This window comes from Phytophthora ramorum (genome assembly GCF_020800215.1).
Source record: "Phytophthora ramorum isolate Pr-102 chromosome Unknown Phyram_PR-102_s0023, whole genome shotgun sequence".
NCBI lineage: Eukaryota > Oomycota > Peronosporomycetes > Peronosporales > Peronosporaceae > Phytophthora > Phytophthora ramorum.
In genome coordinates, this window is record NW_027150669.1 from 1 (window position 1) to 24934 (window position 24934).

Consider the following 24934-nt stretch of genomic DNA (forward strand, 5'->3'; position numbering starts at 1 on the left):
CAATCCGGGTAATTCTCCGTACTGAACAGCCAACGCCAGCACACTTTGCGTATGCGTCCGCATTGTCACGAGTGAGTCCACCTCAGTCGCCCGCTGCGATGGCGGACCATTAGCCACACTCGATAGGCTCCACACCTTCACGGTGCAATCTTCACTACCGGACACCAACAGCGGCTCTGTCGGATGGAATGCAAGCGCCCGCACTCCGTCCTGTAAAAAAAGTAACAGTACCAGCAGCATTTTGAGCCCATCATTCAGAATCACAGCAAAAAACGATATCTCCGTACCATGTGTCCCGACAACTTCAGCTTCAGCTTGTGTGGTCGGTAAGATCCCTTCGGTGCAAGCGGGATTACAACAGGTTTGAGCGGCTTTGCAGTCTCAACAGTACCTACAAAAAAATTGCAGCAAGCTGTCAGCAAATTGCAGCCCACCACAAAATTCAAACCGTCCACGTACGTTCCACTTCCCGTCCTGAGCCGGACGCGGTCCTGTTCATCTCTCGCTCTACTTCGCGTCCTGAACCTGAGGTCGACCTGGTCATTTCCCGCCACCTCTCGGCCGGAGGCTGTCCTGCTCAGCTCGCGCTCTACCTCGCGTCCGGACGCCGTCCTGGACATCATCCGGGGCCGCGAGATTTCCGTGCCCTTGCCCTGAGAGTTCTTGGGCGTGTTGGCTGCACTCTTGCTCCTACTATCTGTTCTATATAGACTGTACGCCTTGGGACTACCCGCGGGCGACGGCGCTGGCGACGGCTGCTGCTCAACGGTGCGCGCTGACTTGGAGCGCTCCGTGGAGCGGGAGACTGTCACGCCGCGCGAGATCTCGGCACTCTCGGAGCGGGGTTTGGTGGCCGGACCCCCCGCGCTGCTGACCGCGGCGGGAGACGCTAAGTAGCGGCCGCGCTCCTGACGCAGCGCGAACTCGAGCATCTTGACGCGCAGCATGGCGTCCTTGTAGGCCTGCTCCTGCTCGCCGCGCTGGTCCTCGAGCTCGCGCACGTGCTGCTGCAGCTTCTGGCGCTCCTCGTTCCACTGCGCCTCGTCGCTAGCCACGACCGCGAACTGCCGCTGCAGGTAGCGCAGCGCCGCGTCCACGCTCTCCATGTCCGCTGCAAGTTTCTTCTGGCACTGCAAAAGTCCCCCTTGACGCCTGCTTGTGCTGCTGCCACCGAATCGAGCGACTTTAAAACCTCAGAACCTCGGTCTGTACTTGAAGTGGACGACCGGTACATACTATACCACCGACTACAGCTGTCTGTGTAAGTACACACCACCCTCACCTCCACAAACACTCTTCGAGTGCGCACTCGCGCGGCGCCATGTTCGAGACGCTGGTGACGGGGCTGCTGACGAGCGCGCTGGGCAACTACATCGAACCCAAGTGCTTCAGCAGCGACAAAATCAATGTGGCGGTTTGGTCGGGCTACGTGGTGCTCACGGAGCTCGAGGTGAAGCCCGAGGTGGTGGCGGACCTGCCGGCCGTGCGGCTCGTGCGCGGCCTCGTGGGCTCCATCGAGCTCAAGATTCCGTGGAACCGCCTGCAGTCCGACTCGGTGGTGGCCACCGTTGATGACGTGTACCTGCTGCTGCGCACGGAGGACGACATTGATGCCGTCATGCGCGCCATGGACGAGTTCACGCTCAAGAAGAAGCTGCTGGAGGAGCTGTACGTTCAGGCCAAGCGACAGGAGGACGCGGCCGCCAGCTCCGAGGATGGGTTCACCGCTAGACTCGTGAACAAGATCATAGACAACCTGGAGCTGCACATCCGACGCATCCACGTCCGCGTGGAGGACCACAGTTCGGGGGATCACCCCTTCGCCATGGGGATCACGATTGAGTCGGTGCACGTGCAGTCGACCAATTCCAATTGGCAGCCGTCGTACGTGGACACGTCCAAGAGCAACGAGCCGAGGATCTTCAAGATCGTGGAGCTCAACCACTTGAGCGTGTACTGTAACCCGGACTGCGAGCTGCAGCGAGATCGACCGTTGAACTTTGAAACGTGCTCGGCCGAGCAGTTCTCCAGCGCCTTTAGTCGCGCCATCCCCAAACGCTTTGACGAAAGGCATTACCACCACATGCAGCTGTACCCGTCACAGCAGCAGCATCACTTTCTGCTCAAACCGATTGACGCGAGCGCGCGTCTTGTGAATCGAGACGTATTTGACGCGAATGTGCCCAAGTTTGAGGTCGATGTGAATATTTCGGAGGTGGCGTTTCGCTTGGAGGAGTCTCAGTATTGTGATATACTGTATCTTGCATCGGCGCTGCAGATCCCGGAGCACTACACGAAGTACCAGCGGTATCGCAAATTTAGGCCCCGGGCTGCAGTGTTTGATGAGCCTGCGGACTGGTGGAAATATGCCATCACATCGGTGCAAGAGGATCTGAAAACAAAAAAGCAGCAATGGACATGGGGTTTTATGAAGGATCGGCGCGAGGATCGCAAGCATTACGTGAGCTTATGGCACCAGAAATCTCGTTTGCTGCTGGAGCTTACAAATGTTGATTACGTGCTCTCTGATAGTGAAGATAATGATGAAGCTGCAGATGAAAGTGACGAGCGGGAAGGAATTGGTTCATCTCCGCTGGATCACGCTAATGTGCCCAAGCTCTCATCTTTGGAAATTGATTTCGGGCTGGAAGAAATCGAACGACGTCGGAGTGTGGAGGATGTGCTATTCTTCCGTTACCTAGGTGATCTCGAAGTCCGGAAGTTCCAGGCTTCCCGAGCGCCTCGTGTGCGACGTCGGTTGCCGACGCCCCCACCGCACAAATCATCAGCATTTTCAGATTCTGAATCGGTGGATACAGAAGTCACTGAGTCTAGCGTGCCTGCCGAGGTGCGGTATCGATCGTGGGGCGCATGGATGTTTGGTTGGACGTCGAAACTTGCAACTCCAACCCCTGATGGAGAATCTAGTCAAACCCCCCATCGTATTATTCCAGAAGTGGAGCTTCGTGAGCTTTTTAAAATCTTAGAGGAACCGTCTCGACGGTCGAAGAAACGAAATCATAAGCATCGTGACGCTGGTGGGAAAGATGACGCTTCTGACAATGAGTCTCAAACAGAGCTAAGCGAACTTTATCGCGTTACAGTATCGTTGCAGAGGGGCTCACTGACACTAGCTAGCGATCCAGAAACTAACAAAACGCTGCTTCGCAATGACCCTAGCTACGGGCGGAAGTATGCTCCAACCGAATTCCTGCTTGGAACATTTTCTCAACTGCAAGTGGCTGCTGTAGGAAGGGACGAAACAGTGGTGGTGGATGTATCGTTGCAGTCCATTGAAGCGTTTGATGAAAGCGCTGAAAGCTCGGCATTTTCCCGCCTTCTGAGCAGAAAGCAGACTATACGTCCTACAGGTGATACAGATGACGTCAATGTTAACAAACTCTCTGGTGTCGTGTTTTTGATGAGCTATGAAATGAATCCACCAAACTCAAGCGCGGATGCGTCGTTATTTGTTCACATGGAACCACTAGAAATTGTGTTCTCGCCAACAGCACGATGTTGGGGCCGTTTGGCAAAGTTCATGGATACTCCTGCGAATTTGGGGCTGTGGGAGGAGCTCGAAGTCGCTTCATTCAACGACATCGTTAATTTAAAAGCGAGAACAGAAGCTAAACTGGATTACGTGATGGAGAACCGAATTGCACTCGCTGTGGATCTCCGTATTCAAGCACCAGTTCTCATTATTCCAGAGAGCGACACGGACTACAATTGCGCACGGCTCGTTGTTGATCTGGGACGAATTAACTTTCGAACCAATCGCCTCAGTCAAATGGACAGTGAGAGCATAAGTTTGGGTTCGACTGGTGGACCACCGTCGAACAGATCTGCACCGGGGTCACTTGCAGTCCAGAGCCCGTCCCATTTTCGGGGCGTGAACCCGAATACGTCTTTTGTTCAGCAGCTTTATGATGAAGCGGAGAGAGGAGAGGGGGCGATCCGCTGGAAAGAAGAATTCTACGACAAATTCAGCCTCTCAATAGCAAATATTCATGTTCTGTTGATTCCGTACGGGAAGACAAGCCGAGTTCAAGACGATGATACAGGAAGCAGTGGTTTGAACTATCCGTCTGTGTCCCTCCCGCCGTATCTTACCGATATCTATGACGAAGAGCAAGAATACGAACTGGTCGAGCGCTTCAACATCAACGTCACCGTCCGCATGTCGATTCTACCCCTTGATGCGACGTTAACGAGGTTTTACGTTCATGCAGATCTCCCTGCACTAACGTTTAATCTGTCTCTCGAGAAGTACTTCCAGTTGGTTGCCTTGGCGGATCGATTTAGTGTGGCAAATGCCGAGGCACCGAAACAAACGCGCAAATACTCAGATGGAGATTTTTACTCCCCAGACGGTGCGTACGGAAATGCTGATATTGGTGTGGCAGATTCCAATGATAGGTATGAAGCTATGAGAAGGGGAAGCTTTCTCAGCACGTCCGCATTGAAAAAGTTCATGCTTAACGATAACGAAAGCGCCGGACCTCTCTCGGCAGCCGGTGCGCTACCTGATGACCCAGGGGATTCTGATGGAAACTCGAGTGTTGAAAGTGATGATACGTGGTTTAGTATCACGAGCGGTAACCTAGATGTGAGTGCATCGACACAGAGTGGTGATATCACTGGCGAACTGGAGTGCGACCTCTCTCTATCTGATATTATTGATGCAGTAGGGACGGAGGACCACATAAGTGTGAGCACACGTCCTGAGAGAAGGCCTCGAAAGAGACTGCGACCATATACCCCAGGCGGAACTACTAAGCTGCTAGATCGAAGGCTTATGGTCTGCTCCTTCACGGTTCCTTTAATTTCGGTGCAGTTAAAGAAGCCGCGGTCTTCGGTAGTATCTTCGTATGCTTCATACCGTTACGATACGAGCGATTTTAATGACGACCCTACAGACAACAGCACGATTTTGGTGAAGCTACAAGGGTTTCGTATTCGAGTGGGACAAAAAACTTTGTCAACCCAAGTAAATGTGAGCCTTATGTCGCTCGAAGTTGAAGACTTTCTAGATGCCAGTGGACGCTCGACGCAGTATCTGTTATTTTCGTGCCCGACTATCGCGGCACCGTTCTCAATCAAAACTCCGCTGCGCCGGGGGGAAAGTTCCTGGTTATTCTGCCCAACGCAAGCGACTAAACAGGCAACGCGAACGAGTGATTTCTTTCCAAGTTGGTGGCCCAAAAAGCAATGATGGATCTAGATCGAAAGTCTTCGCACCACCAGAGACGCTGTTAGAACTTGGTTTCAACTCATTGAATGAAAAAAACTGGAAAAGAGGTGTTGCGGGACGTGGATCTGCAACTTGGATCGGTGCAGTTTAACTTTGACCAGTCATATGTCTGCTCTTTGCTGGAGCTGTTTGAAGAATCATCTTCACAACTTGCACTGGTTCCAACTTCTTCACAAGGTGTTAGTGGTGACATTATGAACGCTGACGCCGATGATGACCAACTCCCCCTTTCGAGCTCACTCCCACCATTAAGCACGAGTATTTGATGCCAGTAAATCTTACGGATTCTGTTCGTGCGGATTTAGAGCGCGCGAGAAGGAATTTATTTGAGCAGGCATCTGACGCTCCGAAGAACTCATCGATCGATAGTGGAAATGATGCTATTTCTGTCGCGCTAAAGCTTGGGGTCCGACTGCACTCTATTTCCTTGTTTTTCTGATCGTGGTGAATCGGTAGTGTCAGTGGCGATTCTCGACTCACAAATTCAGCTTGATACTACGAACCCAGGCCAGGTCAACGTGTCTGGCTTGGTTGGTGATGTGAAGGTGTTTGACTTATCTTCGAAGAAACATCAAGAGGATGGACTCGGCATCAGCGGTGCCTCGTTGCGCGGGCTTGGAGTCTCCTCTTCGGACTATATCGAAATATTTGGATTGGACAGTTCTGCTACCTTTTCGACAGACGATTCTCGGCACATTTTGAGTATAGAATGCTTGATCTCGGCAGAGTTGACATCGAAGTCACTGGCTCCTTCGGATGACGAAGAAGATATGCAGCAGCAAGGAATTAAATCGAGTGTTAGCGTGTGTGTACAACCTGTTCGATTACTGGCTCAACCGGAATTCGTGGAAAATCTGGCCAATTATGTTGTTGATGGTCCGCTTCGAACCCATTTCTTATCAAAATGTGTTACGTCGAGTGAAGGTGGTATGGAAAGGGAACACAAGCACGCAGGATCTTTAGGCTCCGAACTTCGATTAGCTCCCAGATTCTCCCCGCTTGTTGACCGTCCGCCCGAGAGTTTGACGCCGTTTTTCGATGCTGTCGATACGTCAAACAGAGAGGCGAAACAATTTAATTTTGACGAGTCAAGCCCCTGGACCCTTCTCAACCAAGATATTTCTATAAGTATTGGAGACGATGGCACACCTGAAAACCAGAGTAGCCAAGCTAATGACTCTGCAAAAGGAGACGGCGTGGCCCTGGTTCTCGCACATATTTTCAACAACTTTGACTTGGACGTCAAGCTCTTTCATCCGTGTGTTGTACTGCCATCTACACCTCTGAAAGATATTCGAGTTTCTCTTCAGTCACAACCGTACCGGGGAATTGTGTTAGACTTTGGAACGATATCTGTCACGCTACGGCGAGAATCATCGGACGCTTTGCGAGGAGCACCTGGGTGCTCGCCATACCAGACCGCTGTGATCGTTGAAAGTTTGCAGATCACTTCCCTGGCAGACCAAACTGCTATTCTCGATCGATCAGGTTTCCAGATGCGATGCAGTATACCAACGCAAATACCCAACATTGAACACAGCGATGGAGGAATAGCCTTACCAGAGATTGCACTGGACGTAGAAATTTACCCCGTTTGCTTTAACATTAGCGAGACCAACGTGTGCTTGGCACTGGAAGTATTCTACGAGGCGATCGTCCCCATCCTTGATACAGTCCAAGGAGTGACCCACCAGATTGAAAGTTATGAAGAGACGTCGGTAGTGGACTCTGCCAGTCTAACCGGTGGTCTACAAGGAGAGGGCGATTTGGAGTCTGCATTGCCTTATGGAAGTGCAAAGTGGGGGCAACTAACACTCCACTTCATGCTTGAGGAGTTCAAGATCGCACTTATTTCTTATTCTGAGGCGCCTCACCAATTCGAGACGTGGATGAAAAGTGCAATTGACATTCCAGATGAACTTTCTTCTCGCGAAAGCAGTGGCGGAGCCTCATCCACTGCACAGGGACGATCATCCTCAACATTTTATGGGGCGCCGAGGAAGTTTCCCTAGCGAGATTCCTTGCTGTGTAATCGGCGAAATAGTTATGGTTGCGCTGGAAGCAGATCTTGCTATTGGATTAAAGGATTCTGATTTCGCGGACGGCGAAGTTACTTTCCAATGTGATTTTTCCTTGCGAGAGGCCGTGATCCGTGACAAAATCGCTGATCCTACGGTACGATAAGCTGCTGTTGAGCTGTGTAGATACTTTTGGTTATGACGATGATACTTCTGTTTTGGTGTCTTGCAGGAATTTTTGACTCAGCTGTTTGGACCGGTCCCAGGACCTGTTTTGGAGCGCATGGAATCTCGAACTTCTGTTTCGTCCGACAGCTCGTCATTTTCGTTCTTATCTCGAGACGACATCCAGCCACCGTTGCTTCGACCGTCACTATCACGGTCGTCAAGGCTAGACATGTCTTCGCAACTGAGTGGACGGCTGACAAGCAAACAAACTGGAGATGGATCTACTGTTACTAAACTCGCTTGATTTGTCTGTGTCTTCTGCTAGGTTTATTCTACTACCACGGACTCTGCTTCGGTTGGAGCACTTTGTGTTGGATGTGTTCTTGGCGGCAAGCAAGAAAAGAAGTGAATTGGAAATCCAACGTGATGAGGCACTTGCGAACAATCCTCCTGGCGTCGACAGCTCTGCATATGTTGATGTGGGGTTGATCCCAATGACAGCCGGGGTGAACGCCATGAAACGCGCTTTACTGTCCCCCCCCTTCGTCAACGAAGTGACAGCATATCTGAGTCGTTGAAGGATGACCTCAATGCGGTTCGATCAGCATTTATGTCTCCGTTGCAGCGCATGCTGAGTTCGGCCAGTGCGAAAGAAGGACGAGCCCCTGGGAGTTTTACTTCTCGTGCGATTGCAGAAGAAACTGGAAGCGGAGCGTCGGTGAACTCTAAAACTAAGGATTCTATATCGGGTAATCAAGATGTTGCGGACAGGAAGCGGGTTGTGATCCCTCAGTGGAAAGTCGATGCGCGCTTCGTGAACTTGCAGATGTGGGTTGTATCAACGGACCGGAAAGCGGATGTGGCAGGGTGCGTGTTGTCGAGTCAATTGATTGCGAACTTCGATAGCGCACTTGGCGGGGCAGAAGCTTCTGCTTCTCTCGACGAAAGTGAGCTTGTATCAGCGTCAGTCATGCTAAGCAAAGTGGAGGTATTAGTTGGCTCTCCAAAGGTCAGTGATAACGAAGATGGAACACTTGAACCACAACCAAAGCCCACGCATCATACGGGAACGCTTGTAGAGAGCTTTGAAGTGGATGCGCAAGTCGTACTGCGCCAATGCTTTCGACCCGTGCTTGAGGAAACTATCGACCCAGAAAGCAGCGAGGAAAAGAGTGACCAAAACAGCGACTCAAATAGCGGTGGTGCCGAAAGCGGGGTTGAGACTAGTGATGAAGACGTAAAAGCAACTCCGTGGATCAACACCCCTACTGGGGACAAGGGTGATAGCCCAGGAATGGATTTGCCAGAGCTATTTGTTCGAGACGTTCCGCTGGAGTGGCAGGAATGGATTCTTAGTGAGCCCACTGTGCGTGTTAACCAGATCATCTCGCATATCGCTTACCGAGATTTGCCACTGCTGCTAAAAATATTTGCAGGTTTATCCAGCATGCTTAGCGCCGAAAAGAAAATTCGAGATGCATTCATTGCACGGATGAAAGCAGCAGCAGATGATCTCGATTGGTCCGATTTACCGGATGCGCCAGGGGATTATTCTGAGTACGCTCACTACTTTGGGGTAGATGACAACCAAGTATCGAAGCAAGGGACACTTGCTCCCCAGCATGATGTACTTATACGCGCGTCGCTAGTTGTGAGCGGGGCTCAGTTCCGATTGATCAATAATATCGTGGATCAGTCGTCGCCAGTAGTAGAGTTCGACACAAAGGCCATCGAAATTTTGTTGCGATCCGAGTCAAAATCGATGATAGATATCATCGCAAGTTGCAGAGCTGAAGCCAAGTATCAAAATCTGCGTCTTGTGACAATGGAACCCCTTATAGAACCGTGGAGTGTCAAGATGACACTTTCTCAGCAGCACTCACGCCAACGTGGTTTGGATGATAGAGGGCATCTAGCTGTATCACCTTGGAAGTTAAACATCTCGTCAGACGTCTTTTTACAACTCAATTTGACAGATGCGTTGATTGCGAACCTAGTGGCTGCAGATCGAGCGTGGCGATGGGTAGTGAATGCTGGCGGCGATTCACGCGAAATGACAGAATACTCTACGTATTGGATCCGAAACAACACTGGAATGCCTCTACGGTACTGGGGAGCTTCTTACAATGAACACTCTCTCGCGCCGGCCAAGAAGAACCACTTCGCTTCAACAAAGAGTCAGAAAGCAACAAGGGAGACACCAGCGAGAAACGTCGAAAGAGGGGCCGGCACAATGCGTTTGTGCACGACCGCCAGCTCTTTATTGCTGTTGAAGAAGAATATCCGAGTGACGGTCTCTCTAACATCCCAAGAAAGTGGCAAAGCGAAGCACCCATTCCAGTCGACCAAGTTGATTCGCGTATGTATGCCCTCGTGGACTTTGAAGCAGACGTTACCGCCACTCGAATGCGGAAATGCGAGTGTGTGATTGATGTGCTCGTGGAACGCGGTTGCAAGTACTTTGTGGTGCGATCGACATTGATTCTGGAGAATCAAACCTCGTCAGATCTTGAAGTTGAATTTGTGCCTCCTCAACGACGTTCGATGTCACGCTCTTTGAGATCGGGAAATACACAAGGGCATATCATCCCAATTTGGAAGAAGATTGTCAAAGCTTCCTCTGTTGTTCCTGTACCGGTGCATATCGTTTCCTCCGGCGAAGGCTACGTGATGGTGCGTCCTCCTGAAATCAATGGCGCCGATGACGCAGATACTAACGGCATTTTGCCCAAAGCCTATGCCAAAGAGCGCGTACACCTTCCACTTTTCGACCGAGGAAGCTCTTCTGCTAACGAAAACGTTACGCACATGGAGACAGATGAGTTCGGTCAAGCCCAATGTACAATCAAATTCCGACGACTGTATAGTGATCGGCCCGTCCGTCCATTCATGATGAACATTTGCCTGTCAAACGCGAGTAGTGCTCTGTACCACCGCACACTGTCCTTCCACCCGCTACTGATCGTGCACAATCTAACTGCTGGGCCTCTAGATTTCTGCTTGGCAACGCCAAGTGACTGGTCGCCAGCGGTGGAAGCTGTGACGTTGACAAACTCGAGCATGAATGCAGGGTGGGAAACTCGCGAGCAGCGCCTGCGTGAGCGAGGAACAATCAATGTGGCCGATTCGCTTATTTGGCATTTGTCAAGTGAGGAGACACCTCTCGAATTAAGTGTTCGCATGAAAGGCTTTGACTGGAGTGAACCGCTCGAGCTCGAGGAAGATCTTGGCGATCTTGTGCGAATCAAGATGAAAGATTTGGTCAGCGACGCGTACCTTTATATTACTGCGGAAATTCGGATGAGTAAAGGTCATTGTCGCGAGTTGTTTCTCTACGTGCCGTACTGGATTGTAAATCTGACGGGACTCAAGTTGGAGTATGAATACGAAGAAGAGCGAATGGGGGGCGAACATAAGACCACGTACGTATTCAGGCACACCCAGAACATGGATACCGGTTTCGTGATTGATATCTAACATTCTTGTTTTACTGCTGCTTACGCCAACAGATTGCTGGCAGGACAAAAACGCCTGGACCGTGATGAACTCCTTCTAAAGGAAAACCAAAGAGCCAAGACGGGTCGTCGAGCACGCAATCCTCATCTACTCCACCCTGTTCCAGTTGAAGATGAAGAGTTTGCGGATGAAGTGGAGGGTATCGTACAGCAAAACAACACTGCTGCTCATAGAACCTCTCCCGATCGGCGCGAGAGTGAGCGCAAACGACGCCACCCTCGACTTCTTCCGAGCGTGCCACCTGTGAAGGGTCTGCTAGACTTGCTCCCGAAAACGATTGAGTATGATCCGCGTAGCCTTGGCCAGCTGGAAGTTCTTCAGGCTTGTCATTCAGACTATCGAACAGATCGTGGGTGTGTACGTCTGCGAGTAAGTAATGAAAGGGATCTAGCAACCCTGGAAGCGCGAAAGGAGAGTGGACAGCGCAAGTGGTCTGATCCCTTTGTATTGGATCAAGCGGGTACTATTGGTGAGATCGAAGCTGACGACTTTGGGGCAAACCGAAAATTTAGCATCGGTTACTCAATCATTCCAGCAAAGGGACAATATTCACGCACAAAAGTGATCATGCTGACGCCGCGGTTTATGCTCATCAACACAATGAGTAGTGCCATTGAGGTGTGCCATTCATCGTCGAAGATGGTGACTCCATCAGTTATCGATATAGCTAACGCGAGTGGTTCGATGCCCAATTCGCGAGTGATGTCACCTGTAAATCCTGTGGTCCAATTGGACGCTGGCGCATTTGCCGATTTTCATTGGACACTTCGTTTCGCGAAGACACGCACGATCCGGTGCCGTTTTACCGAGTATGGGTGGTCTTGGAGCGGTGCCGTTCCTTTGGTCGAGTCTGGCGAGTATGCTGTTCGCATGCGCCACGAATCGACGCGGGAAAGCAAGCTCGTACGTGTGACGCTTAAGCTAGACTCATCTTGTGTATGCGTGTATTTCCGCGAAGAGCGTACAACTGCGCCTCCATACCGAGTTGAGAACTACTCGCTGGAAACGCTACGAACGCACCAACACCGCGTGCGTCGCAGTGAAATTCTACTGCCACATCACAGTCTGGACTATGCGTGGGACGAGCCTACAGAAGAGCGATTGCTAGTGGTGGACATGCTCCCGTCAGCCGCTGGTGACAACAGTCGGCCTCTGCGCATCGGCAGTTTTGATTTGGATAAAATTCAACGGTGTCCTGATGCACTTGGTGGCACATTGGGCATTGAAATCTCAACTGACGGACCGACACGCGTGTTAAGATTCACTGACACACGGTTGCGCGGAGAGAAGAATGCATCGGCAAATGTACAAGTATCTAATGATCAATCAGCGAAGTCTGAAGTGAGCCAGGGTGGTGCCTTGCAGCTTCTGCAGCGCTTTGTGACTGCACCTACAGTGCATGCGGCGCTGCATCTCCAGGGTGTGGGCATTTCAATCGTCGATAACGCACCCAAGGAGCTGGTGTACGTGTCGATCTCTGGAATTGCGCTAGAAATTCTTATCAGTGATGATGGTCGCAGCAACAGTGGTGCATCAATTGCTGAAAATGCGGTATCGCTGTCGCGCCTTGAACGCGAGACGCGTCCTCGGATTATTGCTTGCTGTCTCGAAGTAAATGACGTGCAAGTTGACAACCAGTTGCAGGTGACACCATACCCTGTGCTACTCCGCTTTTCAAATCCAAATGGCAGATCACGAATTGTGAACGGGCAAACTGTGAGTATTCCAGTGCTACAACTTGGACTTGTGAAGCATGATGAGTACGCCGGCATCGAGTTCATTCGGCATTTCAGCGTCAGTGTTTTGCCAGTGCACATTCGAGTTGATGGTGCGCTGCTCTATCAGCTACTCCCACTTTTGGTACACGCCAAAATCTATGGCAGCAGTGGCATTAATGGGGCGGCAATCAAAAAGCGAGCAGTTGTGATCGTAAACGGTGACAGTAGCAGCAATGAGGCAACTCGAGCTGCACACAGCCATTTGCTGCTGGCGGACTTCAACGCCAGTCTGGAGGTTTCAGTGAAGGTGCTGGAGGCGGCTCAAAAAGACAATACCACGTCGGCTGGACCTACTTCTGATCCCACCACTCCGACGATGAAAATTATCGCTCGAAGGAACAGTAATCAGCAGCAACTGATAAGCCCACGTCAGAAGCAGCATACCGCTCTGGCTACAGAGATTCAGCGCTACTCGGCAGCCAAATACGGAAGTATTAGCGCCATTGCTGCAAAGGACGAGCAAAAAAACTTTACTTTGAAGAGTTTTACATCGACCCCATCCGCGCCACCGTCAGCTTTTCGTTTGGTGATAGTGCGGGCGCTATTGTGGACGGACACCTGTCTTCATTGTCGCATGCGGCGGCACTAACGGATCCGACTTCGTCGCGAGAGTCACCCGTTATCACGGTCGGCCCTCTACGACTGATCTTGAATGCTATCGGTACCAGTCTGACCAAGATTGCAAATGCTCCGTTCCAACTGAAGGCACTACACATTCACAACTCGTTCGTGCAGCCTGATGTTTTGGCTACACGACTGGCATCACATTACCAGAGCGAGGCGCTACGTCAGGCTTATGTTATCCTGGGAAGTGTCGACGTGCTTGGCAACCCAATGATTGCATGGAAGAATCTGCGCAGTGGCTTCCAAGACTTTATCGCAGAGCCAGCGCATGGGCTTTCGCAGCGAAGCCCCCAGGCTTTTGCCTTTGGTGTGGGTCGGGGTTCACTGTCACTTGTGCGTGCCTCCGTGTATACGTTCCTGGATTTCAACACCCGCATCCTTACGGCCTTCTCTCTTGGCCTTTCAGAGGCGTGTCTGAAGTTGGATGACTACACAGGCTACCCTGCGACGCGGCATATTTTCCAAGGCCTTGTGCAAGGTGTTTCGGGTGTCGTGGTGGCGCCAATTCACTCGTTTGAGGTCAACGGCGCACGCGGAGTGCTGCCAGGTATTGTAGCTGGTGCGTTTGGAGTTGTTCTGAAGCCGTTGCTGGGCTTTTCATTAGCTACAGCGACAACCGCCTCTACGCTTCGCGACGCAGTCGACCCTAATACCAAGGCACTGTTAGTACGTGTGCGACCACCACGGCACATCGATCTACGAACGAAGAGGCTCAAGGTCTATTCGTACGTGGAGTCTTTGGGCGAAGAAATGGTAGGCAAAATCCGTGGTGGTCGCTACCGTGTTGATGGGTATGTAGGTCACGTCGACCTGAAAACGACCCACCAATGCTTTCTGGTCACACGCAAGCGAATTTTATTCTTGAATGTAAAGGGAAAAGCGTCAGCACAAACAACCAAGTACGACGTGGAGTGGGAACTGTTGGCCGAGGAAGTCGTTATGGTGGATTGCTCGCGGACACCCAAAGAACAGATCATCACCATTTACTACATGGAAGACGAGTTCCGCGCAGCGAATGGCGCTGGGCACAGTATCAGTGGTGCGAACGGATCCAACGCCGTGACCACGAGCCGCCGACGGACTCCAGGTATTCCGCGGGGCATGTTTCTACAGAAGCACGAGGTTGCATTGCCAGATTCAAAGGTACTGTTTGTTCGAGCTATGCTGCAGCAACAGGAGCGCTCGCTGCTTACAAAAATGAACAGCTACACAAAGGGCGGTACGCCGCACCACGTGAGCCCCATGTCGTCGCTCGCTAGGACGGACTCGATGGAGTTGAGTACTGCGTGGCAGCCGCAGCATCCGCACATGCCGCTAGAATATCCGATTTTCCGGCTGCCACTGACACTGCATCAAACTCGCAGTTTTGCCAACCTCGCACAGACGACGCCATCGCACCATCATTACAACCAGCAGCGCCGCACTCCAACAGACAGCTAGGGATTATCGTGCGTGTGAGTTAATCATGATTATCTAAGCTACTTCTTGAACATCAGCCGATTCTTCACCTTCGTGCTTACGCTGGGCATACCACATTCCAGCGTAAATACTGTCGGGCTGCGCCAGTAGCTCGTCGTGAGTGCCGCGCTCGGCAATCACGCCGTGTTGCATCACGATAATCTGGTGAGCATTGCGAATCTGCATGAATAATACACAAGGGAAGTGAGTACGTTATATGCAAGGCAGCAAATGTGGGAGCGTACGGTGGACAAGCGGTGCGCGATCACAAGCATGGTGCGGTTAGCTTTAAGGCGGTTCAGTGCAGCTTGAATCTCTTGCTCCGTCACCGTGTCCAGTGCGGAAGTAGCCTCGTCCAAAATGACAAAAGGCGGGTCCTTCAGCAACGTGCGCGCAATGGCAACACGCTGCTTCTCGCCGCCAGAAAGTTTAAGCCCACGCTCGCCAACCTTGGTATTCCACTGATCCGGGAGCTTCATAATAAAGTCGTAGATGCGAGCAGCCTTGGCCGCGTCGACGACCTGGTCGAAGGTAGCGTTCAAGTTCCCGTACTTGATGTTGCGGAGAATGGTGTCGTTGAAAAGTACGGTATCTTGAGGAACAATGCCAATGGCTTGGCGTAGTGACTGCTGCGTCACCGTGGCAATGTTGTGGTGGTTCACGAGAATCTTGCCAGCGTTGCACTCGTAGAAGCGGAAAAGAAGGCGTGAAATGGTGGTTTTACCAGCACCAGTCTCACCTACGAGCGCAGTAGTTGTGCCTCGCGGAATGGTAAAGTTCAAGTCCTTGACGCCTGTCGTGGCCGGCTGAGACGGGTAGTGGAAAGACACATGCCGGAAAACCACGTCAATTCCATTCTCAGTATCGTATTTGCACACGCCCAGCTCGACAGCATCGGGAACGTCCAGAATATCAGGCTCCACTGAGAGCAGCTCGCTTAGCTTCTTCATGTCGACCACTGAGTTGATGACCATGTTGTAGATTCCACCCAAGAAAAACAGCGGTGCGAAAAGATTCGTGAGGTACACTGAGATGGCAATGAAAGCACCAATGTCAATTCTGCGCCCACTATCTTCGTTGACAACGTGCGGGGCCGCCAGCGCAAGTGCAGCCAAGACAGTAGCCTGAATGATCACAGCCTGGGCGCCGTTAAGCACGCCAAGCGAGGCCTGCACCGACACTGAATAGCGTTGATATTTCTCGATCACCTTGGAGTATTCATCAACCTCATGATGCTCGTTGCCGAAATATTTGATTGTCTCGTAGTTTAGGAGTGCATCTGTTGCCTTGTCATGGTACTCATTATCGTGGCGCATCGACGCTTCGCGGTACTTCTTGCGCCACAGCGTGATTTTGATGGTCAAATAGGCGTACACCACGAGACTTGAGAATGCCACAAAACTCAGTCCCGCCAACTCAAAGTGCATCGCAAAAATCACGATCACCACCACGGACTCGGCTAAGGTCGGAATCAGATACAAGAACACGTACGACACAACGCTGTTCGCCGATTCCACACCACGATCCATTGAGCGCAGCACATCACCAAGCTTCTTCTGCACATGCCAGTCGTACGACAGCGAGTGAACATGCTCATACGTAAGCGTGGCTAGCTCAATATACGCCGTCTGCTTCACCTTAAGGTAAATCAACGACTGCAATTCCTTGAACAGCTTCGACACCAACGTAAGACCGCTAAAGACGGCGATATCCCGAATAGCGCCACCAACATCCTTCGCCACAAGTGCGTTTGTAGCAGACGCCATAAACAGGGGCGCGGCCAAGTTAGCCAGTTTACTCAAGATCAGCACCAGGTAAGTGCTACCAGCACGCAGCTTGTTGGCGAGCCCGTGCGGCCAGAAGTAGGGTTTCAATATGTACACGAGCTTGACGAACGAAATCCCACGAGGCTTGGGAGCTTCCGTCGGGTTATCCGCAGCCACTTGCGGCAGCGCCTCACTCTCCGCGGGTGGCGGAGTCCTGATCGAGTCCAGCAAGAAGCCCAGGTTCACGACCTCGAGCACCGTGAAAATCAGCGGTAAAGAATTGGCCACATTAGCGTCCACAAGGGCCTGTTTCTCCTCGTCAAGACGCGAAATGGCGTCCAACTTGAAAGCGTCCACCGCCAACACACCCAAGAACCCAAGACAGAAAAGGTTCACTACCCACGTGACGACGCGGGCGTCCGGCCAGCGCGTAGCCAGAAGGAAAAGCACGCTTTTGACGGCTGTGACCCACACGGGAAGCCCCCAGAAGCGCCACTGGGTCTGGTGCACGTCCAGTAGCCAGCCCAGCTGGGTGAAGGCAGCACCGCCAAGGCTGAAGCTGCACACAAGCAGGAGGCTAGCTAGGTCCCAGGCTAGCAGGAGCAGTAAGCTGAACTGCATGCACAGCATTTGGCGCTGGGTCGACCTGCGTCTCTCTTGGGGGACAGAGGGTCCACGCCGGACGCTTCGTCATCCACATCGTCGTCCCGCCAGCGCGAGTAGGTCTTCTGCTTCTCTTTGGCATCCAGATGCTCCGTCACTTTACTCAGTAGGGGGGTGGCCTCTTGGGCCGATTTCTGCGTCATCGTGGAGACTAGAGCTCAGCGTGGCAAGTTCGAAACTGAAGCGCCGGCAGTTGCATGGCTCGCCTTTGCCAAGATCTGATTGGTCCAGAGAAACGGCATGATGACGTACTCAGGGAATGATGGTCACTCGGAACGGCAACATGAACAGGCAGCCTCCACTTGCTTTGCTTCACTTCAAAACTATAAGGACTGCGAATGTTGGCAATTCTTGATGCTCACTTCCTCTAATCACAGCCGATGGCAGCGACGCTACTGTAACAATACGTAGATCCATGGCGACTTCCAGACCGCCGCTACACGGTCAAATCTTCGATTCCGGACGAGCTGCAGCGCTCGATCCGCGTGATGTCCCAGTCTCGGTCGTCAGTTGGGGAAAACGAATTGCTTACTGCAATCACTTCGGTTGAAAAGATGCTGGACGTGGTCGGTGACATGGCGGGGGAGCTGTCCGACAGCGGGGCGTCGCGACTCGCAGCCACCTCGAGGTTGTGCTGCGGGTGCGTGCTCACGAGCTTCTCCATGGCCTGCCGCATGAGTCGGACAGCAGCTTCTTTTGCAGAGTCGATGGACCCTCGCTCTCGCAAGATTCGAAGCACGTTTTCATGACTTTGAATAGAAATCAGCAGTGCTTCCGAAAAGGACGCCATGTCGATGTCACCCAAGTCCAAATCCTCGACTGGTGTCGCCACGAAGTTGGCAAGATACACGTCGTGCAAGACGAGGACGTCAGTGAGTTCAGGGTACTGATACCGGAACGAGTCAGCAGCGACAAAGTGCTCAGGATCCCAGCGTGGCCAAGTCTTTGCTGAAGCTGCAGTTTTCACTTTCCCAAGTTCGATTGTGATACATTTCTGCAGACGCTGCCGCATACTAACTGTCCAGATTAGCGTCGCTGTGCTGATATCTTCGGCGGTTTGCAGCTCGAGAATGAACTGATCAGGAGATGCACGCAGCACCTACAAAATGTAGTACGTGGTCAGAGCCTATCTGCATCAGACCAAGCCTATGTATCAACTTACCCTAACGAAGCTTGGCGTTAGCAGCTGATGAAGCACTTGAGTCGGTAATGTGGGCGTGGAGACATTCTTCGGTCCCATGCACGCCCGCAACACCAACGCAGCGCTTCGAATTGCGCCGAAAAATCGCGATGGAATCCTTTGAGGCTCCTCAATTGAGTTCCCGACGGCTTTTAAGGCTGAATGTTCGCTCGTTTGATCTCCTTCCGCATTTTCTTGTTGACTATCTTCAGCATCCGATGTATCCGATTCACTCCGGTCGCTCGTTACCTGAGGGTCCGTTGCCGCAGATTTATCAAGCTCCTCTGCTGGACAGAATACAACAGTATCTAATAGCGATAGTAAACCACCAGTATTGACTACAAGTGCACGTAGTTCTTCGTAGTGGCATAGTCCCCCAAGGCAACTCAAGCATACACTTGCTGCGTCAATATCCGCGTACTGCGTAATGATCTGGCGTGATGCCAATTCGATCAATGCAGTTACCACCTTCGGATTTTTAGTAATCGCGCGAATTCCTGCGGAGTTTTGGTTCGCCAGGATGGATAGCACGTCTGTTGAGCGATATAAAAGTATGCGCGCCATGTTCTGGGTAGTTGAATTGCTCCGCCGCCGAGGACCGAATACTTCCACCGTTTGCAATATCTGTTGATACGCTGGACTACGCATACGCTCCAGAGAGTCAGCCAGCGCACTCAGGCCTTTATCCTCGAGGAAAGATCGGCACGCAGCTGTGTTGGCGTTACGATCGTCGGGAATTGAGAGAATAGCCACAAAAAGATCCAACGACAAAATACCCCGCACTTGGTCGACCTCGCTAAGCATGGAGCGACGCAGAGGAGCCAACAGAGACTCATAGAAATCTGCCTTGATTTTGACCTCAGCACAATGAGACGGAACAAGTCGTGCTAGGGCCTTGAGAATCAGGACTTGGACCTCCCACGGTTCGGCAGCACATGATCCACCACTGCCGATCGAAGATTTACCCAGAGAAAGCTGCTGCAGAGGGGAGGCTGGTAAAGAGCCAGCACTTCCGGTTCCGGCGTATGCAGACTTTCTGCGGCCAAGCAGCACCAATTTCTCGAACAGCGCATTGATTAACTCGCTGTACATTTCTGGTGTCCACTCGTTCAAAAACTCTCCATCGCCCTCAACATACGACCGCAAAAATATGTTGCCTATGAACAGATCATCATCCTCGTAGTGGTGGTCAGCATCATCATTGACAAGTGTACTCCACGCTGTGGACGAATCCTTTTCACTGGAACCTAAGTATTTGTGCTTCAAGTATCGATACAGACGCACACGCTGCTTCCGACCCCAGTTCACATCCGCTGCACGTTTCTCAGGTGCATTGAAGGTTTCCGCAAACACTTCAGCATTTACAGAATTAAGCAGTCGCTCCATGCCACAGCCACCGTAACCTAGTGCTTCATTGAGCAGATCGTTAAACTCGCAGGATGAGAGTGTCGACGGAGAGCTCTTTGACCCATCCGTAGTGCGTGAGGTTGGAGGCTGCGCGCATGACTCCTTAAGAAACTCAGCAGCGGCCACGCACATCCCCATCCCCTTTGGATCACAGCTTGCTAGCAGCACGTATACCACCGTGAGAGATCTCCAGTTGCAGTCCGATGTTGAGCTTGTGTGCGATGCCACTGACGAAGATGAAGCAGATGACAATTGGTTATATACAGCGCCAGATCCGCCAGGAACCCTAGAGTCGTTGTTGTTGTCTTGAAGTGCTAGTTGCTTCAATACAAATAGGAGTCGAGTGATCGTCACATGGTCTAGTGTCTCCACTGCTAGAAGGCGGCACAAGAACATGCGCTTAGGGCGGACCAGCCGTAGAACGAACTTGGCACGGCGGACAATCGCAAGCAAAAGAGAAATTCCGGCTCGTATCAATGCGTCGCGCTCGTTGATCACAGAAACGGCCTCATCTTCAGGTTCGGCTAACCGTATGCCAGACACATGGTCTGTTTCGTCGTCAGATTCAAGAGGCATGGAAACACTCGCCAGAAACACTGGATCTGCGAGCACACCCACGATTGTACGCGTCACAGTCAAACAAAGCTGATTAAAACTTTCCGAAGGTGCATTGCGAGTCGTAATGATCGCAGTATTGAGTAGAAGAAAACATTCGCGCACGAAAGCAGAGGAATGGTTCATGTGGTCGCTCAGCAATGACAGCACATATTGCATTGGAAGTTGGCCATGAAACAGCATAGCATAGCGTCTAATAACCAAACGCAGACATCGCACGCACAAAAGTGCCCATTTCTCATCGTGCTCCATTGCAAGCTGATCTGAGAGGTGCCACGCCAGTACTATGGGCTCAGCAATCTCGTAAGTTGTTGTCAGGTCCGCTATTCGTGGAATCAAATACTCAACAAAGTAGTCATTTACTACAAGCTCGGCTTGTATCGACGGGTACTCCACGTAAACATTTCATGATCCCAGCGTGGAATTTGCTCCCCAGACTGTGACGTCTCATCTTCTGCCATAAAGCGCCGTCGTCGCTCAAGAGTCTCAATTTCTGTTCGCAAAGCCTCATGTAGCTCTGCAAGCATAGGAGCTCGCCATACGAGTTCTGGGCTCTCATGCGTTCGTCGGACAGCCTCAATAATTTCTCGCCAGTGCTCTCCTTTTTCGCGCGCGTCACCAAGCCACCTTTCAAAGGCGCCTCCACCAAAATTTATGGCGTTATATGCGAGTGCTACCACTCGATTACGTTTGGTTTCGACGTTTCCGTTAGTCGAATAAGCATTCGAGGTTGCTATCGATGTGCGCCTGGGTTGCTCCAAATCAAACGAAAAATGTGGCAACGTCCTTGCACTTCGTGCTCCTGCTACTACTGTCTTGGCTTTCACTGTGGGAGAAGGCGATGCCGCGGTGTGGCGTGATATAAGGTCAACGCGAATCTTCGCTGGAATAAATAAATCCACGGGAAAGATACGGTACATCGCCTTCTTGGAGCGCGTGTTGCCGGCGCAGAACACTTCAACAAGGTTCGCGCACATTTCCCGCATTTCAATAGCACTTTCACGGCTTTCTTCCACCTTCGTTCCATTCTCTATCGTTTTCAAATGCGTGTCCTGCTGCACCGCAGGCTCCAGAGCATACAAAAGAGCTCCGTACTCTCTTGCCGATTCTTGCAGTTCATGCACCTGGTTTAGATCCACAATGCAAAAGAGTTCCTTCACTAGCCCAATAGCGAGTTGCGCGACTTCATGCTCACTGTCTCGACAATGACACAAATCCAGCAGCGACACGCGCGCATTCATCAACGCGTCCACAGCTTGTGAGACCGTCATCATATCCGTCGTCGTTCGACGGGTCACGAGCGTCAAGTGGAAAATCTGGAGCACGCCTTCCAACACGGCCGCCGCGCTCCGTTTCTGCTCCTCCTTCACCACGGCAGCACCGTACTGCACCAACAGCGAACGCAGCACTTCAAACCCTCCTGCATCGCCAAAGTTGCGTCGATTGGCTGCCTCGCTCCGCTCCGCCGCTTTGTCGCCGGACTCGAAGCCCGGACAGGGCGACAGGATGAGCTCCAGCGTCTCCAGCACCGACAGCACGAGGTTGGGCGACGGGCGGTAGAGACACGTGAGAAAAGGTTTGAGCGAACACTTGGCGCAGAGCTTGTAGAGCTCCCGCCAGCGGATGATGCGGCGGAAGCTCGTGAGCAGCAGCTCCGTCATGTCCCGCGCATTGCTGAGCCGGCTCTGTTCCGTCTGGTCCTGCAGCAGCGCGTGCACCACATCGAAGACTTTCCGCTCCTTGACGTCGACGCCCACGACGCCGCTTATGAGCTGCGCGTCGGGCACTTGGAGCTGCTCAAAAACAAAATGTGTGACATGCGCGAAAAAGGTCATTTTTGGGGCCAATATTGGGGACCAAATAGTTTGGGAATGCTCTTGCGCACCTCGAGTGGGAACAAGGCGCAGAAGGTGCGCAGGACTTCTTCGAGCTCGGTAGCTGTGACGTTAGGCCGCCGCAGCGACAGCACGTCGCGCAGCGCGCTTCTGCTGTACGGAGCCGGCCTGCCCCATGGTCCTGTGTCAGGTATCCGAATGAAAAGCGCGTTTGGGTAAATTGCCAGTGAGCGTTACACAGCGACGTTGCAGCAAATTTCGCGGGATATGTATTGATACCGGTTTTATATCAGAGAATGTAAGGATGCAGCCTTCTATTGAGAGTGGAAACCAAAAGATAGAGGTAATTTTACTCGAACTACCTGATTTCGTGATTTCAAGGCGAAAAATGGGTGCAACTGGGTGGTAGCTTACTGGGATTCCTGCTGCACCACGTCGCTTTGGTGCACCAAGTCGGATTCCGAGCTCGCAGAAGCCGAGTCCTCGACGGTCTTGGTGGACTTCGTTGCCTTGGTACCCTTCGAGGTCGTAGCGACCGGTGACTTGGTCGATTCCTCCTCAGAAGAACTCGAAGCAAACTCAGTCGTCTGCGTACTTCCCTTCGTTGCCTTAGTGACCTTGGTAGCAGGAGCTTCCGACGAGTCCGAGGCAGACTCGGATTGCGAGCCCAAACTAGACTCAAACGATGAGCCCAAGAGAGCCTCGGACGACGATCCCGTCGTGGACTCCGACGACGTCTTCTTAGAGGCCTTGGTCGTCTTGGTCGTCTTGGTAGTAGGGGCCTTCGTCTCTTCCTCTGCAGATCCCGAGGCGGAATTAAACAACCACTCAAGCATGGCGTCAAGCGACGAGCTCGACAAACCGTCGAATAAATCGACTATGGACGAAGAACCCGAGGCCGACTCGGACGGTCCCTCCTCCTTCGGGGCTTTAGTCGCCTTGACAGGGTTCATCGTGGCATCCGAGTTCGATCCATCCGAAGACGATACATCCTCCATGGATGAGTCGGATGAGGAGGTAACGTTGAACTTGCTGCCATCGCCGCCACCCAAAATGTCCTCAATGTAATCCATAACGTACGTCAGGCGAGTGTAGATACCAGCCTGCTCACCGCACTTGCTTCCCCAGCTCACGCAGCCGATGAGGATGTCGTCGTCGACGAGTAGCGGGCCACCAGAGTCACCGTTGCACGTGTCCTTGCCATTGCCAGTTCCTGCGCACAGCATGCCTTCCGTGACACGACCGACGTATTTCTCAAACTTGCCGCATTGCGCATTCGAGATGACAGGAATGGTCAGCTGCTCCAGGATCGGGCTAGCCGCACCCGAGCTGTCCTCCGTCTTTCCCCAGCCGAGCACGGTGGCCATGGTGCCGACTTCGTTGTCAGACCCATCAACAGCACAAAGCTTCGCCGTTTTGCGCTTCACAGGCGTCTTCAACTTGAGCAAGCCTACGTCGTAGAGGTGTTCTTTCTTCTTGTACATGGGGTGGCGGAAGCCTTGAATCACAGGGAATTGTTTGGCGTCACCCGACCCGGAGCCGGTGCTGTCGTTCGTTCCGAAGGTGCGACGATGTCCATTTCGTCAGTTTTGATGCAGTGGCCAGCCGTAAGAATGTACTGGGGTGCGATCAGAGCTCCAGCGCAGAACGTTTCGTCAAAGAACGGGTCGCGCAGACTGGCGAGGAATGGGTACTTGTCGATGTTCGCCTCCGTTCCGCCGTAAATGCGGCTCTCTTCGTTAGTGGTCAAATCTGTGCTTTCCTCTTTTTGATCGTTCATTGCGTCAGAAAACGAGTAGCCGTGCGTTAACGTCGACAGGGTCGTCAACGTTGCGGCGAAGGCGCCAACCTGTACGATTTTCATTCTTCAGTAAGGTGTGGACTTACTCCTTCGAACAGCGCTAAGGTCGAGGGCGGATAAAGCCAAACTGGCCGTTGACGACCACATCCCGGTAGGCTATCCGCCAAGCCGGAAGGTGCTCGAATCAAGCTGTGGCGCTAGCTAATACGCGCGCAGTTATTCGTCGAGATCGTGGGTTGGGGGTAAAAAGTGTCCTTTACGCACCACCAATTCGATCAAAGCTCAAGCAAGTGAACAAGTGCTGGAAAACAGCAGGCTTCATCGCATCGTAGGAGTATGGTAAAGATGGGAAAAGCTGTGCACCAGGTGCAGTGCAGTGCAGTGACTGCACCTCATGTCCTGCTCGATGCCGGTTTCGACAATCGACATTTGACCGAATATTGTGAATTCCGGCCAATCTGGACGGTTCGCTGGTCAACCCATCGCATTTAATTTTCGACTCATTTGGGAATCAGCAAACTAACTGGTACTGATATGATTCGTTTAAGTACGAACACATTTACTAAGTACCTATAATAATTGGGCACTCGCTACGCAAACTACGGTACACCTGTTTGTAAAAGGTTACGAGCAACTTTTTTTTATTACACCCGAGCCCTAAACCTTACCCGGGGGCATATTCTGGCGCTGCCCAAAATCTTTTGGCTGATTTTCAGGTACCGGTAAGGTTCATCACCTGGCTTTAACCAAATAGTTGGTCTAAGGATAAAAGAGTTACAAAAGAGAGTTGGCCCCATATCATGGTACGTAGTACAGGTTGGCTGTGAACCAACAATTTGGACCTTTGCATT

At 52.0% G+C, this 24934-nt stretch overlaps 7 protein-coding genes across 7 annotated transcripts; 3 read left to right on the forward strand and 4 right to left on the reverse strand.

The window, feature by feature from the left end:
- Positions 1-22: 22 nt before the first annotated feature.
- Positions 23-290, reverse strand: KRP23_14821 (Striatin-3; the record flags this gene model as incomplete). The annotated part of the gene is made up of 2 exons (XM_067885689.1): positions 23-210; positions 288-290. Coding segments are annotated over 2 exons (191 nt in total), but the record flags the coding sequence as incomplete, so codon positions are not given.
- A 91-nt stretch (positions 291-381) lies between these two features.
- KRP23_14822 (Striatin) lies at positions 382-1106 on the reverse strand (the record flags this gene model as incomplete). The annotated part of the gene is made up of 2 exons (XM_067885690.1): positions 382-391; positions 460-1106. 2 exons carry the CDS (start codon positions 1104-1106, stop codon positions 382-384), a joined length of 657 nt encoding a protein of 218 aa, XP_067736978.1.
- A 215-nt stretch (positions 1107-1321) lies between these two features.
- On the forward strand, positions 1322-4709 carry KRP23_14823 (putative vacuolar protein sorting-associated protein 13A; the record flags this gene model as incomplete). The annotated part of the gene is made up of 2 exons (XM_067885692.1): positions 1322-4609; positions 4692-4709. 2 exons carry the CDS (start codon positions 1322-1324, stop codon positions 4707-4709), a joined length of 3306 nt encoding a protein of 1101 aa, XP_067736979.1.
- Positions 4710-7300: 2591 nt separating this feature from the next.
- Positions 7301-7744, forward strand: KRP23_14824 (uncharacterized protein; the record flags this gene model as incomplete). The annotated part of the gene is made up of 2 exons (XM_067885693.1): positions 7301-7429; positions 7505-7744. The coding sequence occupies 2 exons, from the start codon at positions 7301-7303 to the stop codon at positions 7742-7744; spliced, it is 369 nt and encodes a 122-aa protein (XP_067736980.1).
- A 306-nt stretch (positions 7745-8050) lies between these two features.
- On the forward strand, positions 8051-14798 carry KRP23_14825 (putative vacuolar protein sorting-associated protein 13A; the record flags this gene model as incomplete). The annotated part of the gene is made up of 4 exons (XM_067885694.1): positions 8051-8876; positions 9830-10862; positions 10950-13102; positions 13189-14798. The coding sequence occupies 4 exons, from the start codon at positions 8051-8053 to the stop codon at positions 14796-14798; spliced, it is 5622 nt and encodes a 1873-aa protein (XP_067736981.1).
- A 33-nt stretch (positions 14799-14831) lies between these two features.
- On the reverse strand, positions 14832-17388 carry KRP23_14826 (Heavy metal tolerance factor 1; the record flags this gene model as incomplete). The annotated part of the gene is made up of 4 exons (XM_067885695.1): positions 14832-14996; positions 15062-15102; positions 15556-17163; positions 17229-17388. 4 exons carry the CDS (start codon positions 17386-17388, stop codon positions 14832-14834), a joined length of 1974 nt encoding a protein of 657 aa, XP_067736982.1.
- Positions 17389-17681: 293 nt separating this feature from the next.
- KRP23_14827 (uncharacterized protein) lies at positions 17682-23280 on the reverse strand (the record flags this gene model as incomplete). Its single annotated transcript, XM_067885696.1, has 5 exons — positions 17682-18344; positions 18408-20356; positions 21361-22240; positions 22333-22450; positions 22697-23280. The coding sequence occupies 5 exons, from the start codon at positions 23278-23280 to the stop codon at positions 17682-17684; spliced, it is 4194 nt and encodes a 1397-aa protein (XP_067736983.1).
- Between the last annotated feature and the right edge of the window lie 1654 nt (positions 23281-24934).